The sequence below is a fragment of the Heloderma suspectum genome, chromosome 6 (genome assembly GCF_057233095.1).
Source record: "Heloderma suspectum isolate Gila_16-S chromosome 6, 16-S_ref, whole genome shotgun sequence".
Taxonomy (NCBI): Eukaryota; Metazoa; Chordata; class Lepidosauria; order Squamata; family Helodermatidae; genus Heloderma; species Heloderma suspectum.
In genome coordinates this window covers 53,810,802-53,829,834 of record NC_139463.1, presented here as the reverse complement: position 1 = coordinate 53,829,834, position 19,033 = coordinate 53,810,802, and the positions used below count along the sequence as shown (strand labels likewise).

Below are 19,033 nucleotides of genomic sequence, written 5' to 3'. Positions count from 1 at the left end.
CACAGGGCCAGCTGACATCAGCTGCCTTGTGGGAAGGAAGGAGGAGCGAGACAGACAGAAGGGGCAGGCCACGGGCATGTCAGGGCCTGCCGGTTGGGCTCCCCACAGCCAAGTGATGTCAACGGCCTTGTAGGAAGGAACGTCAGGTCCTGGATTGTGCTCAAGCAGAGCTGGCTGTGTTGTTCAGTTTTGGGCTTTGACCATGTGATCCTTGTTGCAAGCATGAGGGCAAGGGTGAGGAGCAGATTGAGATTGTTGAGCTGGGGGCTCAGCCTTCTCTGGTTGAAATTGCCCCCTGAAATTGTCTACCCTTGTAGAGCAAATGACTTCGGAGCTATTTCAATTGCGGAAAATACACAGTGGGAATGGGTTAACCTCCCTCCTTCCCAATCAATTCCCACCCCTTCCCCGCCTCATGATGGCTTTTAACTTAAAAAAAGAAAGAAAAAAGACCTGCGAAGCATTAAGACAGGGACAAGAAAAAAGTCACCAGAAAACTTAGAAAGTAACAAAAAGCTATTGCACTCTGTGTTTCTTGTTTCCTCTTCTTAGAAAGAGGCCCTTATTACAGCTGGAGCATAACATGGAAGTGAGAGATTACCGGAAAACACCACCATTGCAGCCTGTGACACCTGAACATGGAGAGGAAAGACAGACAATTCCCTGTCCCCTACCAAGCCAGGCAACGGTGAAGGAAGAACCCAGCTGGAAATCAACAAGACGTTGTTGGACCAGTTCTGCTGACCCGTTTGTTCTTTCCTTTGAACTGGCTGAGCTGTGGCTGATTTTGGGCCACCCACTTCCTGAGGTGGTCTTCCCAAATTTTGTTGTTATTGCACATATCAATATCGACAGACAGACAGATTATAACCCTAAGGAGAGAGCAAGGCTGTGCAACACTGACAGAGGATCCCTGTAGCTGTTTGCTGCAGTTACTTATGTGCAAAATGCAGGCTCAGAGCCAGGATCCAAGAAAATGCGACGGGAAAAAAGCACCCTGACGATGGCCAGCAGTTTCACACGCCGCAGTTATCATGTGCTGTCGTTCTGTGAATAACTGATATGTGAGCCTTCGCTTACCTTCCCTCCGCCCCCAAATACAGGTCTGCGTAGCCAATCTGATTTCTTTAGTTGCCCCCTGGGCAAGCAGCACTGCTTTTGGAGCTGGAGGTAAGGAGGGAACAGCAGCATCTTATCCTTCTCAAAACAGGGTTTTCTTGAATTCGTAGAGCAGATGACTTCCTTTGTCAACCCTTGTTGGTCAATAGTGACCCAGTGAAACCATATATATTTAAATGCATTTTATTTGTGTATATAGATTTTTGATCCTATAACCCAGACCCTTCCCCAAAGAACTGGGATTGGCAGGGGGCCATGAAATAGTTGTGACCAGCTCCTGCTTCAAAATGTAGCCCCTTGTCTAAACCATTCAGCATTTTCCAGCAGCTTGAGTGAACAGAAGGACCAGTGGGATCTACAACAAAATGCTGCAGCGTACCCTCATTCCCTAACTGGGGTGGTCTGTTCAGGGTTCCATCCAGTCAGCCATGCCTTCCTCCAAGATACTACACACTCAGGGGCTCAAGGGGGCCAATTTCCCCCAACCCCATTTTCCATACCCCTCCCCCCGACACTCAAATTGCATGGCTCCTGGAAATCACTGGGCACAGTCATTCCTCATCGGGTTGCTTGGTCCCCCACTCCTTCACGTTTAGTTTTCCAAACCTACATGCTGTGTGTGTGTAGGGGGCCCCCTGAATAGGTAGAAAGCCATTGCCTTGCTTCTGGGTGGCTGTGCTTCACTTCCAAATAGCTGTCTCACATGGCTTCGAGGGACCAAAAGAAGGTGCTTCTGTTCATCGCTCCAGACAGCCTGGAGCAAGAGCCTTGGAGTGCTCTTTAGGCCTCAGGGTGGTTGCCATTCAGGAGTAGCGGACACCTCCCCCCGCCCATCTCCCTCCACTTTTGCCCGAGGCTGGAGGCTGCCAGCCTCAAATCCGGAGTATTTTATAGCTACATAGTGTGGGGCAGGGGCTTGGGTCACACAGTTCTGGAGATGGGAAAGCCCTCCCCTCATGTCCCCCCTTCCAGGATACTTCCTATAAGCTCCATGGGGCTTGAGCATGTCAATTCTCCTTCCTTCCATCTTTTTCTTGGAATTCTTTTTCAAATCCATCCAAGAAGAAAAGACACACAGGTGTGCTGTGTCTTGACTGGCAGCGCTAGGAGCCATCTGTCTGGAGGCACCCTTGACTGGCCAGTTCACACACTCTGCCTGTCTTCTGGTTTCTTTAGGCCAGAAGAGGGCAACCTGTGGTGGGCAAATGTGTAGAAGCCGGTACCTTATTTTTGTGTGGCCCCACTTTGCTTCCACGAAGGAAGGCACTCAACCACATGAGTTCACTCTTAGAAGGAACAAGTAGGACCTGTGACAAAATGCCAGCATTGCCCCACCCATTCAGTTCCCGTTCAGGGTTCCAGCCAGCAGGACATTCCACTCCCCACCCATTTCTCTTTTCCAATGGTCACTAGAAGTTCTGTGGCTACTGAGCATGTCTAGTCCCCATTGGGCTGTTTGGGGGTTTTCTTTGCTTCATTTTTTAAAAAAGATGTTTTGTGTTTCTGAAAATCTTGAGGTTTCCCCAAATATGCAAATACATGCTCTTGTGTCTCAGTGACCCCATTTTGGCTACAGTCCTGGCAGTTCACCTCCTGAGTTCACTGTTAAAAGAAATAATGATGATAGCTGTCCTTTAGGGCAAAGTTAAGCAAACCCCAGCATTACACATGATTAGAAGGGGCTGGTGCAGACATATTGTGTGCTAATAAATTATATATTCCAGCCATCTTTTAGGGGACGCTAAAGATGAAGATAGACAGACATTGTAATGTGTGGTGGAAGTTGTTTTCAGCACACATTCGCTGAATTCCAGTGGAACTTTTTTCAGAGCAGAGGGTTTCCATTCAAGCCATTTCCACCACATTTAGAGTGCACGTCTACCTTCACACTATGAAGCTGACTTTATAAAAAGAAAATCACTTAAGGGGCACACATTTCTTGGTAATTTATCCTTCACTATTTCCTCACTAGAGCCAGGAATTCCAGGTCTGAATGAGAGCGCAGCTGCGGGAGAGAAACCCCACGGTTCGCCTGCTTCCTCTCCTTTCAACCTGCTGCATCCAAAGTTATTTACAAAGCTGTAGAGCAGCCTCCCCCAATCGGGTGCCCCTCAGATATGGGGGGCTTCAACTCTCAAAATCCCCAGGGGCCATAGCTCAGTGTGACAGAGCCCCTGCTTTGCCTACAGAAGGCCCCAGGTTCGATCCCTGGCTTCTCCAGGGAGGGCAAGGAAAGAATCCTGCCTGAGACCCTGGAGAGCTGCTGCCAGGCAGTGTCAACAAGACTGGGCTAGATGGACCAAGGTTCTGACTCAGTATAAGGCAGCTTCCTATGTTCCCAGCCACTGTGGCACCATGCTGGCTGGGTACGAAGGGAGTTGTAGTCCCATCGTACACCTGGAGGGCACCCAGTTGGGGGAGGATGCTGTAGAAGGTTCTCAGCCTTTTTAAAAATTATGTTCCAAAAATTCTCTTTTTATAATTTATTATACAATGTATATACCATTGAGTTAACTAAGATTTTATATTATATATATATATATATATATTTTACGAAAAAATATATTTCACTTCTCTTTGATCATCTTCAATCAATAAAGGTAAAGGTACTTAAAACAATTGTGTCCTTTTGAATGTCTGCAGTGTTACTGTGGAAGGTGGCAGGCTAGTCATCAGATATTATGCAAAGAAGGAATGGCTGCCTGTGATTAATTGAAATGAAAGTCATCACTCGTCCATGGCAGACAACAGACCTTAGAAAGCTGCTGTTACAGCTCACAAGGCACAGCACAGGCAAATCACACTCAGGGACGTAAACAAGTCAGGAGTGATTGTTTTCCCATTCTTTTTAAGACTAGGAATTGAATTGTATAGTGCCTTGTAGAGATTCTAAAACTGAAAAAAACGAACTTACATAAAGTGTTGATGGAGGAAAACCATGCTTGGTGGCAGTTTCCCCCCCTCTTAATCCCAAGCACGTGCAATCCGGGACTCTAGAGTTTGAACTGAGGCTGAGACTGAGCCTAATAAATTGTGTGCATGCGGGTAACAGAGCCCTCTTCAGGCACGGAAGGGAACAGGGCCATGCACAGCTTGCCCCTGCAGTTGGCAGCCAGCATGGATCTTCTGAATTGGTCAGGCCTGATATAAATTCTAGTTAGGACCTTAACAGTCGACTCTTAGCTGGTTGCCTGATCAGGCCCTTCTGCACTTCTGGCTCTGGTAACTGACCTCAGTATTCCAACCTGAAGATATCCTCCAGGGCAAAAGTGAGGTACAGACACACATGGCCCCAGCCAAGCCTTGACACAAGTGAGACTTTGTGAAATCCTCATCATCTTGTTCATTTGGTTTGCCCTCCGATCACACCACCCATCACACACTTCTCCATTCATGTACTTGCCATGAGACTTCACACTGTGATAAGCCAATCAAACCTCAAGGGTGCCATAGCATCTTTGTAAACATTTCCAATGCGAGCTGCACAACTCCTTCATTTGTCATCTCAATTCACAAGCCACTGATGCATTTTAAGTTTCTCTGTCTTTTTATTGCATCAATTTGTCTGCATTTTAACCACACTATTTATCTATATGTACTTTTCTCTCTCAATATAGCTTTGGACAAAAACCACAATAAAAATGTTTACATCATTTGATCCAAGACATTACATTAAATACAACATATGTGTTTTGCTTTCACTAAAAGATGAGTGATAGGGGAAAAAAGTTGTTGGGGCTTGGGGGTAGGGTGGAGAGAAGAGTGCATCTAAAAGCAGCCCAGTTATACAGCCTAAAAAAGAAGGGATCTTATAAGTCCACCAGGGATTCACATATTCCTCAACAATACTAAAACTAGAAGATGGGAATTAAAGAAAAAAGATGCTATTCCACATTAAAATAAATGCATCATTTGTGATTCAAGCACAATGCAGCAGCTTCTAAGAGAACAGTTTATCTTTTGCTGCACAGGGTTGGAGTGTTGTTTCCATCTTTCTAACTTCAGCAGCTTGGAAAGGTGGGGAGAAGGAGCCATGCCAATAATACAGACAATTTCAGCAAGATGGCAGATTGGCCCAGCCATGTGTTGTGGGTGGGAGGATTATTTAAGCCCTGCAATACATTGCTCTTCATAAAGAGAAGTCAAGAACTATTTTAGACATGACACTTGTCAGAGGGGGTGTCATCTACATATTTAGCTCCTTATCCCCCTGGCCATATGGTTTAGCAGAACGGAACATCATGTGAATCCTACCTATCATGTAGCTTCCCCAGTCCAAGTCCTGCTGGCAAACTGCCACCAATATGAGATGCAGGTAGGCAGGATTCAGGTGGTGAATTCTACTGCAAAATACAGCTGGGTGGCGATGATGAATTAGGCAGAGATGTAAAAGCTAGACTGGCTCTAACTTAAACTTGCACTGTGTTGCTCAGGCAAGCTGCTCAGTGGGCTTCCCAACAAAAAAAAGTACTAGTGAGGAACATGCGACTCAGCATGCCCGGAGAGTGGCCTGCTGTCCTCACTGGTTTGGTATTGCGGTACACAGCAGAAATCACACACAGTATCTCCGAAAAAGGCAAGGCAGGGTTTTCCTTAGCGCCCACCTTGTCAAAAAGCAACAGCTCAACAGCAGACACCACAGCACCTGAGAACAACTGTTAGCCACTTGTGCGGGGATGGGGGGAGCCCAACATGAGTTCATGCATCCTACACTTATATACTCTGGAAACCGTACATCCGATCCCCTAAAATAAATCTGTGGGGCATTCTCTTAAAAGAGGTTGGACAGCAGGTGAGGGCCATTCTGAAAGAAAGCAGCAGTGCTTTCAAATTTTTACAGGAGTATTAGGCAGATAGGACCAAGCTATCTGTTCTATGGCAAAACCATATGTGCATCAGAACCCCACCACTGGTGTGCTGTACCTGTACCTGGTGGCCAACCAGCACTGGAGATAAAGCGGCTGCTGCGATAGCAAATGGAAATTCAGTCTGTCCTGCCTAAAATCTAGGCAAAAAACACTCTCGGGATCCTAGCTCATCTCAAACTAGTGGTGACAGTTAACATTTTGGTTGCTGCTTGTCTTGGGAGGAGTCTGACACTTCCTGACATGGAGCAAGGAACTACTCAGCAAGAGGGGGTGGGATTGCAGGACTCAGAAGCTATAAAGAGGAGCATATGACTCCATAAACCTCGACTGGCTTTGACGTTGGTTTGGTGCAGGTTAAGAAGAAGGAGAACGTTCCCATATTTGGGGCTTTAGCTTCAGAGCTGGGAAGGAGCCACTGTCAGCTTCAGTATGAATGTCTACAGGTCTGTACACGGCACATTTCCTCTCCTCCCCTTGTGCACCAATACCAATTGAGCAGGCAGCATAACAGGAAAGCAGATACTCCAGAAGAGATTTGATTTGCCACAAGACACCAAGATATTAAAGACATCAGATAACCAAAGGGCAGATCATTTCGTTGTGTCCAACATGCAAAAAGGAGGAATGGGGGAAGTCTTGGAAGAGAGCCGAGTGTTACGTTCTTGTCTGGATGCACCACACATCTACAGGTCTGCAGAGAAGAGTCTCCTCACGGGGTAGTCTCCTGCTGAGCTGCTTTCCTGGACGCCACTTCTGAACAAGGTTCCAGCTTCACACTTAATCCAGGGGACTACTGCAAAGAGAGAAAGTGCAACTGCCACAAAGGGCACGTGTATCTTGGGGGGTCATGGCGCTGGCAGCACACACAGATTGGCATCCAGAGAGGGAAAGTGCATGCAAATTCACAAGCCAGCTGTGCACCAGGCATTATTCAGAGTAGCTGCAAAAGAAAGAGGTTGGGCTCTTACTCTGCACTAAAACAGGCTGAAGGAAAACGGCAAAGCCAAAATCAGACATCCCAGCATCTTACATGCTGGCTTAAGCAGAATTCAACTTGCTTTATCCCAGCATTCAGAGGTACAGAACTGGGCCCAAATATGAACCAAGGGTCACCTAGCACTCATCCCCTGAAGAAATGAATTAGCATTTTAATGCATTTGCATATGGCTCTCTCCTGGCTCCTGCTTTTCAAGACGTTGCTGTTTCTACTCTGAAGAGATGCAAGAATTAAATCTACAGATTCACAAACCCAAACATAGGCAGGGCCCTCGAACTATATTTGTGTAGCTATAATGGAAAGACAAATGGCCTCAGAGTCCCAAATGTTTAGAAATATCACATGGCACCGAGTGTGTGTGTAGGGGGGAACCACATAATTGTAAATTTCCCTCTATCAAAAACTTGCTCCCTTGAAAGCTAGCATGTCATGGAGAAGGGTCCAGCCTAATGTGTTTTGTACGTTCAGGGAGTCTGAACACAACCATTTCCCGGCACTTGCAATATGAAAAGGTCACAGCCCAGGAAGGACTGTGCCATCTTTCTTAATATGCTGTTCAGTTTGAAGCATTCAATTTGTGTTTGAACTTGCTGGTGAAGAACCCAGATTAGTAGTCTGGAATTAGAATGTAACACAATGCATTTGCTGGGATTACTTACTTACTTATTTATTTATTTATTTATAATACTTCTATACCCTGAAACACATGGGGATAAGGCTTTAGGGGTCAAAAAGGATGGCTTCCATCCAAGCTTAACATGGTTGTGAACTCTGGGTTGTTTAAATCATGGATTGCTATATGCAAACCCAGAACTATAAATTGTTTCACAAGGCTACAGATGGGGTGGGCAAGAGCAGTAAAAACCCCCAGCTGCTCTACATGCCAGTACTACAGCACTGCATAGGCATTTGGGATACAGGGAGGAAGTGGGCAAAGGAAGAGGGAAACAAACAACCCAGGGATTGAGAAAACAAACCATGGTTTGTTCTATCGTCTGCCAGGTAAACCTTGAGTAAGGCAACAAATCATAGGTTAAATAAAAGATGGGATCGCCTTATGTGTGAACCAGGCCGTTGCAATAAGAAACAACCTAACCACCAAAGCAGCCTAGTTTGGGGGATGGAATAATTAACAGCTACCAAGGACCAAGACAACCCTTTTACAAAAAGCACTCTTGCTAAATTCCCTTGCAGTCCAATGGCAAATGGCAAATGATGAAGCATGCATGGAGATTTGGCAAAAATAAATGAACACACCCCTGTCGGATGTGTGTCACTTACGCTCCTTCTTCTCTTAGAAGTGCTAGGAATTTTCTCACACGGTACTCAGGGTCCATCTTCAAGTATTAAAAAACACAAAAAGATACAAATTCTCAGGTTAGCCACAGCAAACTCACTCAAGGGCAAGGAGCACAATGCAGAATCTCACCTGATATCCCATATTTCTTCCAAGAAGGTCAAGGAAGTGCACATGCCACCCCCCATTTTATATTTACAACAACCCTGTGAGGTAGGTTAGGCTGGGAGAAAGTGATTGGCTGAGTGGGAATCTCAAACTGGGTCTCCTGAGTCCTAGTCCAGCACTCTTAACAATTACACCCCGCTGGCTCTCCTGCAACTCAGTTTGTATTGGAGGAACAGCTGCCAAAGGATAATGAGATCTAAGCAGGGACACAGATGCAATATTTCTGGAAATGTTGAAGTCATGAGAAAAAAACAGTTTTCCCCAGGTTTTTTGGAGGGGAAAACTGAAATACTTGTCAAACTTAATTTAAACCTACACTTATTTTACCACTGACAACATAAAATACATAATTATAACTTAGCATATAAAATGGTATTATTTGGCATATTTATATTTGGCATATGAAATTTACAAAGCATTTTGTTGAAGCTTATCTTTGTTGTAAAACAAGGGATGTAACAGAATGGGGATAATGGGAGTGGGGTCAGGCATGAGTTTATCTTTTCATTTATGCCAAGATAGTAATGTACACTTAAGAAATGGGTTTTCTATTTCTTTGACGGTTCTGTATATCAAGCCTTGTATTTCTTCTATAGATTTCAGATCTCTTTCATATGAATCTAGATTTCCCCCCTTTTTGATTTATAATTTTCAGCAGCTGCCTAATTTGGTAAGTGGAATAATACATTTCTATATTAAGTATCCCGATACCCCCTGCTTTACTTTGTTGAAATACTGTGTTATATGTAAGTCTACATTTTTTATTTTTGTGAATAAACTGCATAATTAATTTCCGCCATTTTTTCAGGTAACCATCTGACAGGTGGATCAGAAGGGTTTGGAACAGATGAGAAAGTTTGGGCAAAACTGTCATTTTAATAGCTGCTATTTTCCCTAACCATGATAGATTGAGTTTTGTCCACCCTCTTAATAAGCTCTCTATTTGCCTGAATAAGGGTCTGTAGTTCAGTTTAATGATTTCTGGCTGTTTGCCTGGTAACTGGATTCCCAGATATTTTATGTTTGAAGAATATGCTGGGATATTATACAGTTTATTCAATTCCATTCTGTTGTCAGCTCCCATGTTCAGACTTAGAATATTGGAGTTTTCGTAACTGATTGTCAAATCTGCCTGTTTTCCATATTCCGCTATGATTTTTAGTACCCTTGGTAACTCACTGTTGGGGTTTGACAAAGTTAGGGCTATATCATCAGCATATAAATTAATAATGTGTTGTTGCCCATTGATTTGAATCCCTATTGATGATTCCTTTCTAGTAGCACTTGCTAAGGGTTCTATTGAAAAAGTAAGGGGGAAAGAGGACATCCTTTCTTTGTCTCTCTCTGTGGTGAATCATAGTTGTTAGTCCAAATTATTGCCTGATTGGAGTCATACATTTATAAAATTTGCACCCATATCTAAACTTTTGCACATTTCAAGTAAAAAAGGTCATTCCAATTTGTCAAATGCTTTAGAAACTTCCAGGGAAGCAATTATAAATGGTTTGGTCTTAAATTTGGTATTATGAATGGTATCAAGGAGTCTTCTTACAGGATCAGCTGTTTGCCTCTTTTAATAAATCCAAGTTGGTCTTTATGAATGCAATTTGGAGCCAAATTGTTTAATCTATTTGCTAGGAGGTTTGTAAAAATTTGATAATCCTGATTCAATAGAGTGATGGGTCTAAGGAATCTAGATCATTTAGATTTTTACCTGGTTTGGGTATAACTATTTTTGTTGTTTGTTAAGATGCTGGAACAGAATTATTTTCCACAATATGATTAAACAAATTCTTCAGGTATGGGGATAGACGTTCTTCAAATACTTTATAAATTTTTTTCCACTGAAACCACCCATGCCCGGTGTTTTGTTGTTACTCTTAATTTTTTTAATTGTTTCATGGAGTTCCTGAGAAGTCACTTTCTGGTTTAGAAGAATGTTGCGTTCTTCAGTAAATTTCTTGAATATTGATTGCAAATCCTGTTTAATTCGGTTTAGGTTTGGGGAGGACATGACAGAAATATTTTTTATATATTATACAATGTATACACCATTGAGTTAACTAAGAGTCTGTATTATATAATTATGTATTTTAAGAAAAACATATTTCACTTCTCTTCGGTCATCTTAAATCAATAAAGGTAAAGGCACTTGAAACAATTGTGTCGTTCTGAATGTTTACACAGTGTTACTGTGGAAGGTAGTGTAGTAGTCATCGAATATTATGCAAAGAAGGAATGGCTGCCTGTGATTAATTGAAATTAAAACCATTACTTGTCTATGGCAGACAACAGACCTTAGAAAGCTGCTATTAGAACTCACAAGGCATCATTTGCATTATTGATAATGACCTCAGCCATGGGGTCAGTTGCTGGGGGGCGGGGATGCTTTGGCAGGCTTTCCCCTCTTGTGGTTGAGGCCTCTTCTTCGAGGCCTCACTTTGAAGCTTTGTTTTTGGCTTCAAAAAGGCAGTAAGCTGACCACCTTTGTTCTGCTAACTGTTCTGTGTCATTCCAGCTTTCTCTCTATTTTAATTCAGCTGTTTTGCACGTGTTTAAGTTGTTTAATGTGGTAGGTTGGAGCTCCCACTCAAAACGCCATCTTAGTTTGATGATGTGATCACCCCCCGCTGCCCCCCAGTTGCCACGGATCTGAGTGATGTGGGTCATCCCATTCGGAGAACGGAGATCAAGAGTGGTAGCGGGGCGCTCATATACCCCAACGGTCTGGTCCCTCTGTGTCAAGTATCATGTGCCAAGTCTGGGGATGCGTTGCGGAGAGGCGTGTATCACTGTATCAGAACGACTGGTCCTGATGGTCATCACCTGTTCAGTTCACAACTGGAATGAGTGAAGTATCTTCAATCTCGCCTTCTGACAAGGACACCATCGGGGCGGGTCCAGGGCAGGTACCGGAGCCGCCGACACCGTTAGTACAGAAGAACACAGCACTGATGGTGAAGTAGGGAACCGCATCAGGACAGCCAGTACAGAAGGTTTCAATACCGTGTCAGCTGTACTTCTAGAGCTTTTCTTTTTCAGCTCAGAGGAGGATTTAGAAGCTCTGGCCTTATTTGACAACTTTTTGTGTGTGTGCCAAAGATAGTATCAAAGACTGCCCAGGTATGGGTGGGTCTTGCCAGATCATTGGCCAGATCCATCAGATCATCAGATGGATTTAGGGACTGACCCATCACAGGTAGGTCACCAGTGTCTGTAATGCGAGTCCAACTAGGGGATGTGGATAATGCCAACACTATAGGCCGCAGTGACAATGAGGCAGGCTTAGCAGGCCCCTCCTTTTGGCAAGACGCAGGCAATGCCATTGGCTTGGCAGATGTCTCCATGACTTGGAGAGCTTTCTGCCAAGAACGGCTCGAAGCCTGGCCTGATTCGTAAATGCCTGGCAATGGGCACAAGCATCAAGCTTATGCCCCTCTCCCAGGCAGAAGAGACACAAAGCGTGGCCGTTTTTGGGTGGGAGCTTGCTGCCACAACAAACAACACTTCTGAAAAGGCATCTGCAGGGCCATATACCCGAAGGCAAGGGAGCGATAAAAGATTGCAAAACAGGAAAATCAACAAAATAAAGTAGAAATGCAGCAGAGAGAAAAATGATAGAAGGTGGAAAAGACAGAATGAAACCTCAGCTTGAAAAGCGCTTTGTTTGAATGAATGGAGAGAAGTTCTCGATGAGGCTACCACAATGGCGATCAAAAGAGAACTGAGGGAATAAGCGGACACCCGCTAGAGGCATGCACACTGGGATGGTGGGGGAGGCATCCCGCCAAGAAATTCTTCAGCAGGCACAGAGATCATGAAGAAGAACCTATGCATGTTTACTGACAAGTAAGACCCACTCTGTTTAGTGCAGCCTATTCTAAGGTAAACATGCACAGGACTACAGCCTCAAAAGATAAATGGCTTGCAGTGCAATCCTATATTTGTCTATTCAGGAGTAAGCCCTATTGAGTTCAATGGGGCTTATTCCGAAATGTGGGTACAGGACTGCAGCCTTAGTTTTTCACAAACAAAATTGCTCATATACATAATGGGAGAGAGAGGGGGGCAAACTGTTGCATCGTATGCTGCTTAAAGCCATGTAGCTTAGTTACTGCCATCTGAGAAGCAGGAAAAAATAAAATTGGGAATAAGGACCACAAATTATGTAGTAAATGAAAGTGTATTATAGTCACAATGAGCAGCTCAGATGTCCTGATAAGGATGTGCACACTGCCTGATCTGTCCCATCTGGCTCCTCCTGCAAGTGGGAGCGGCTAAACAAACTCACAGTTTGTTTATCATGACATCTGAACCAGGTGTTCTGGCTTGTCTCTCCCCAAACAAGTCAAAGTCATGAGACAAGCCAGAATTCCTGGTTTTGACGTCACGATAAACAAACCATGGGTGGAGAATCCATGACTGGTTTAGCTGGTCCCACTGGAAGTAAGCCAGGATTCTCTGGAACTCTGGTTTATTGTGATGCCTGAACCAGACCAATTCTAGCAGCACACTTGATATCATGCTAAACTTAATAACACTGAAAACATTGAACTCTACAATATATACAGGAACGTTCATTCTCTCATTGTCTTCCATGAACATTTTCATCTTTCATATTCTCAGTTAGTAAAACCTCATCTTAAAATGCATTTTACTCATTCCAAAAGAGAAAGTATTTCATAGGAGATTTTCCCCTGCTGAATTTTCAATTTTATCTTAGAAAAACTTGGAAGTCCTCAGTGAAAAAAATGGGGGAGGGGGAGAAAGAGAAGAAACCAAACATTTTCTCATCTAATTTCCCTGTTTTTTCCCTGGCCTCCACATCTCTAAGCGGAGATATGCACATTCTGTGATTTTGTGCAAAAGCCCAGGGACTTATGCTGGGCAGGGACTTATGCTGGACATCATTCAGCAAACTGAGATGCTGAACCACACAGGCTTCTAAAAACAGGCTTGAAAGTGTGTAGAAAATGCCTGGCAAAGTCTTAGAAGACGGAAGGAAAACTTTGAGAAACCATTTTGCAGTTGTTCACCCCCACCCCCCTGCCAGTTTCTCAGGACTAACAGACTCATCCCATATGGAATCCACTTCTGGGTTTTCTTGGTGGGAAGCAAATACCTCATTCCAACTGGAGCCTTCAAGGAAGCCTTTAGTCAGGGGTGGGCAACTTGTGGCCCTCCAGATGTTTTGGCCTACAACTCCCATCATTCCTCACTATTGGCTATGCTGGCTAGGGCTGGTGAGAACTGTAGAGTTGCCCACCCCTGCTTTAGCTTGCCATTACTTGAAAGGGCTGCACCAAGGCAGCCCTCTTCAGAAATCCAGGGGACAGGGGCATTTTTTTTAGGTGCCAGTGGTGCCTAAATCTTTTGCACCCCAGTGAGAAGGGACATTAACACACCGTTTTTTATGTCTAATTAACATCCTCAGACTAATCCAAATGGTTCTTGCAGCTACCAGATATTTGGGGCTCAAAACTCTTGAGATATCAAATTCAAGATGTGAATGTGACATCTAGTACCAACTTTTTAATCAAGGCAAGCAACTTGTTGGGGATATACAGAGAGAATTTGTCAGTGGTTCTTCAGGTAACCAATTTGCAGAAGACATTATGGCTGGCATCTAAGCAACAATGAGACCAGTTCCTTTTGCCAAAGGGGACCTGGGGCTCTGATTTCTCAAACAGCAATGTTCACAGCCACTCCCAACCGTGCACGGCAACCTATTTTTGAAGCTGAGGGAGCTCTCAAAAGCAGATTGTGGTGTTGGCATGGGGGAAGTCAAGCATCCCACTGGGCCCCCAGTCCTTGGGCATGTATAGTGGAGCTCTTTGTATTCCGGATTGTATGTTTAAACACATCACGAGATTGATTTACAGAATACAAGCCCAGGGACTGTGGGGATGGCGGATGACAAAGAAAGGACCCAAATAGCCAGTTAACAACACCCAACAATAGCCCCTGGTTTTGAAAATGCATTCATGCTTCACTGGCAAGGAAGGGGTGTGTGTGAGTAGACAGAACTGTAGGGCCATCATGCCCATTTTGTGAAGTTTTCCGGGTATCTAGCCAGCCACTGGCAGAAGACAGAATGCTGAACGAGATGGACCATCGCTCTGACCCAGCCAAAGAAATCCTTATGCTCTGATGTCACCAGTTGTGGCTACAAGTGTAACAATTTGCTGACATCTTTCTTACCAGTGTAGAAACAGCATGCTGCAAAATATGCTACGCCATGCCACTGCACTTTCTGCTCACACACTGGGGCACCATCCCTTTATTTTTGTCTTGCTTCAAGTACTATTTCAAAATGCTGAGGGATGCAACCCGGCTGAACGCAGCAGACTCATGCTTCTGAAGAAATTCTAGGGGCGGCAGGGAAAAGTCAGAGCCAGCCAGCCGCCTAGGATTCACCCCCCTGCCCCAGCCCCGAGAGGGAGAACGTGCAGCCGCAGGGAAAAGCTGATACAGTTTGACTCTGACTCTTGCCTCCAACACACCCCTCATTCCACCCTGAAACCTTTACTCTGTGTCCTCCTTTTTATACAGCTCCTCCACTTTCAGAACATTAAACCCTGGGAATTCAAGATCCCAAGGTCTAATCCCCACCCCCATCCCCCTCCCAAGTTAATGTCTCTTCTCAATGCGGGACTGGATACCAATCCAAGAGGCAACAAAATGTTACGGTTAACAAACGTTTGTTAAAGGAACGAAATGGGTGATACTGGCCACAACCAGGCCTGAGTCAACTCTTACAGATCTCTTGCCCATTGTATACACTTTAATAGGTGTGAGCAATAACTATTGACTTTTGCCTGTAGGTATGGAATTCAAGAGTCAAGAGGAAGAGAGGGAAAAAGTAATCTAGATAAATGACTTTGTACCCTTGGGTGACATCCAGTCAGAGCAGATTCCCAGCCCTATACAAGTTTCAACAGAATCACAAAGAACAAGTCACACGGGAGGGAGCAGGGGAGTGTTTAACACATTGACAAACTGCATGCCTCCTGGCTTATGAAGCCTGTCCCAGTGTTCTAGATCCATAAAGTACAGCTTTAGCTTTACATGTTATATTCTCACAGTCTACAGCACCATCTCTTCTAGGAGCCTCACTGAAATTAATGAGAGTTTGGGGGTGGGGGTGGGGTTGCGCCTTTTTTGTTAACTTTGATGGGGCTCACAGAGGACACTTTGCAGGTGGCTGGTGCCCTTAATCATCAGTGGCTGGTGCTTCTGCATCTTTCCAGGACTGGGCTCTAAATATCAGCTGTGACTGGTGGAGCTAAAAGACGACTTTGGGCATCTTTCTAGTATAAGCCAAGAGCTCTCCAAGGCCTCAAGCAGAGATTTTTCCTTACTGCTGGAGAAGCCAGGGTCTGAAGCTGGGATCTAGCATATTCAAAGCATGTGCTCTAACACCGCACTAAAGATCCCCGCCCTCCGCCCCACCCCAAGAATTGCTTTGCTGGATCTGGCCAACATTCCGAATACTGGCTCCAACAGTGGCTAGACAGAATGCCCTGAAGTAGATAAGTGGGCCATGATAATGAGAACGCTAGACAGCTAGTCCCTGTGTGCCTGCAGGATTCAGAGGAAACCTGCCGTTGTGATGGGTGGTTGCATTCAGCTATCATGGCTAACACTGCCATGATCTTTTATGATAGCTGTCTTTTGCCTTCAGAACCTCGTATTTAGAGGTATACTACCTCTGTATATGAAAGGTTCCATTCAGCTCTCATATATTCAGCTATACCCATCCTCTGTCAATATACACCCATCTTCCATTAGGCCGTAGGCCCGCACATTAATTCCCAGGCTAGAATCCAAAGAACTGCATAACTGGTTTCACGGAGCCATGTTTCTTGAACAGTGACAAGCACGCAAAATAGCTCCTTGCGAACAAATGGCAGGCAGGTGGCCTTGCAAAGTGAGTCACCATCTGTCTTGGCTGGGCAATTGGGGTGCCAGTAGGAGTCTTAGGGGCTGTGAAATTCAGGGCACACTCCTCGTAACAAAGAGGGCTATACATATGCAGACACATAATTTTTGATGCAGTGTAGTGCAGTGGAGAGTGTGTCAAACTTCAGCAACCAAGGTGACAGGGCTAGATTTCTAGATGCCAGTGGCAACTGGGCACCTGGAGTTTTGCACCTAATGAGTGGGAGTGAAATTATTTCCACGCAAGTTTTTCCTTTCCACAGCAGAAGGCAACCAACTGCTGCATCAACAGCATCAAGACTACAATAGGAATGGGGAAATGGGTTACTCCCCTCCAGGCCACAGTGGACCAAATGACAACAGTGGGCAGGACTATCAGTTTGCCATCCACTTTGTGAGGCAAGAATGTTCACAGCCAATTTGTTAACATGATGATGTTCTAATACAGTGTCAGTAGTTTTAACTACTGTTAAAAGGTTGCTAGAAATTATATCCCAGTACATGCGTTATTTAGCGTCATCATCACTGACATTTTATTGTGTAGGTGTTTAAGTTGTCTACTGCTTTGAACCCTTAGGACTGAGAGAGATGAAACAGATGAATGTCTTATTACCACACAGGTACAAGTCTGATATTTACTGTATAAAAGTAATTATCTCCAAGGCAGAAGCTAAAAATTAAGACTCCAGGTCTATTCTCCATTTTTCAGTATTCTGGCTTGACCAGAGGGCAGGCAACACATCTGCCTAACCAAAGGGCAAGCATCTCACCTGTAACGACATCTCTATCAACATCAGGAGCTTCTTGATGCCAATCCAGACCTTCCTCCCTTTGACATTCTGGGCGATGGTGCTGCGCTCCTTGTCCTTGAAGCTGCTCAGGAGCTAGAAGGGGACAGAAGGAGAAAGCCAAGAGTGTTAGAACAACAGCAGCTGCCCCCCGCTCCCAGGCACAGCCCCTTTCTTGCCCCGAAGGGAGTGTTTCTATGCAAGCCACACCAATGGTAAACCAGCTCACCTCTTACAGACGAAATCTCACATTACTCCAGTTTGCAGCTTCCCCACATACAAAAGCAGATCAGAGGTGCAAATGAAGCTAAGCCATGTTTGTTTATTCAAACACAAAGGTGGGGGTCTAACTTTGACACTGTTCCTGGCCTTACTTCATCACATGCTATCGCTTCAGGCACTGTTTTCCCAGGCCAGCACCAATACCGGATGCGAGCCGGTGCAGAAGTAACATGCGTGTGACAATGTAAGGTCAGAATAGGACAGGGTCCAACGCCCCCTCACCACTTCCAATGTCAGAATCGGACCACTCCACCTCATCCCTCATTTTAGATAGGATGGAAGCAAGAACATAATGAATACATGTGGATGTCCCTGTCACATAGTCTGTTCTCAAATGTCAGTCCGCGGGTTCCTTGATGATACCGGTCTGAGTGTGGCACCAGCCTTCTCGTTAGACCTGGAAAAAATTCCTCCCTTGCCCCCATGAGGGGGGCCAGAGTGGATGCCAGGCTTGACCTCCCTTCACGATTTAACAACTACTTCTTTGCATTCAATAGACGAAATTATGCACGGATGATTACTTTGCACCTTTCGCAAATGGATAACCTGAAGTTAATCGATCCAGACATTGGAGAGCATTTCATGGGAGGGAAGCGGGTGGCCAACAGATGTGTGGTGCCACTCTGTGCTCTTGGAGCTGCTGAGACACTTGAGCATCAAAGCCCGAGGAGGACTAGTTGGTGTAACACTTAATGACAATGCTGGCAATCGCTTTTTCCTTGCTAATCTGGAATGGACTCGAATTGCAACCGAAACACAAAAATTATTGGGAGAAGTACTTCAGAACAAAGTACTGAGCCTATCACCATTCAAAACTTGATTCCCCATGCTTTAACGAGAAGATTGGTACCTCACTCATACTTGTATCATCAAGGAACCCACAGGCCAATTTGTGTACATTTAAATGCAGACTACAACTTGGCCCTCAGATTTTCACCTCCTTCTTGATGTCCTGTCTTCTCTCCTTTACAATATCTTCTTGTTACGAACTCCATGGTCTACCTTGGCCTCAAGCCTCTGGGACATGCTAACCTTGGTGTAATTGAAAGGGAGAAGTTTGGTGGACTGATATGGACCCTTTATACAAGGAATTAAGGGAAGCTTTGGTACTAGCAAGCAGAACATTTGTTAAAGCTCAGTGTTTCCATGGGCTGGCGTTAAGTTAATTGTAAAGGAACGATTAGGCTTAATTTCTGTATGTTCTTCCCTTTTGGTTGCCATCTGTTTGCAAATATTAATTAGGGCTATCACCTGGTTAAAGAAATCTTAGTCTCTTAATTGTATTAGTCAATCAGTCAACTAAATTTGCATAAAGTTACAAAACTGAACACAATAGTTCTGAAGCATACTTTCTTTTAGGTGGTGCGCACACATATTCTAGCAGGCATCATCTAAGAAGATGGATTTCTTCCTACACGAGAGAAAAGGAGGAATGATTCTTCTAAGATGTTGCTTGCTACCTGCAGTTTTTATAAGTACTTATATTAAAAATTATGGGTTGGATCCAGACTTAGTTGCATTTCTTCTTCTTCTTCTTCTTCATCATCATCATCATCTTTATTATGGTCACTAA

General features: G+C 44.5%; 1 protein-coding gene across 7 annotated transcripts in view; it reads right to left on the bottom strand.

The window, feature by feature from the left end:
* Positions 1 to 4,647: 4,647 nt before the first annotated feature.
* The window catches only part of NSF (N-ethylmaleimide sensitive factor, vesicle fusing ATPase), a 169,085-nt gene continuing 154,699 nt past the window's right edge, over positions 4,648 to 19,033 (bottom strand). For 3 of the 7 annotated variants that reach the window (XM_084804363.1, XM_084804366.1, XM_084804365.1), the window contains 3 exons: positions 17,161 to 17,274; positions 8,266 to 8,321; positions 4,648 to 6,780 (listed from right to left, as the gene is read on the bottom strand). In XM_084804363.1, coding sequence (XP_084660489.1) covers positions 6,765 to 6,780; positions 8,266 to 8,321; positions 17,161 to 17,274 — 186 coding nt within the window. In that variant the 3' untranslated portion in view covers positions 4,648 to 6,764. Of the gene's footprint in view, positions 6,928 to 8,265; positions 8,322 to 17,160; positions 17,275 to 18,809; positions 18,872 to 19,033 lie in introns of all 7 variants that reach the window. The other 4 variants (XM_084804364.1, XM_084804368.1, XR_014783791.1 and 1 more) reach the window with 3 other exon arrangements.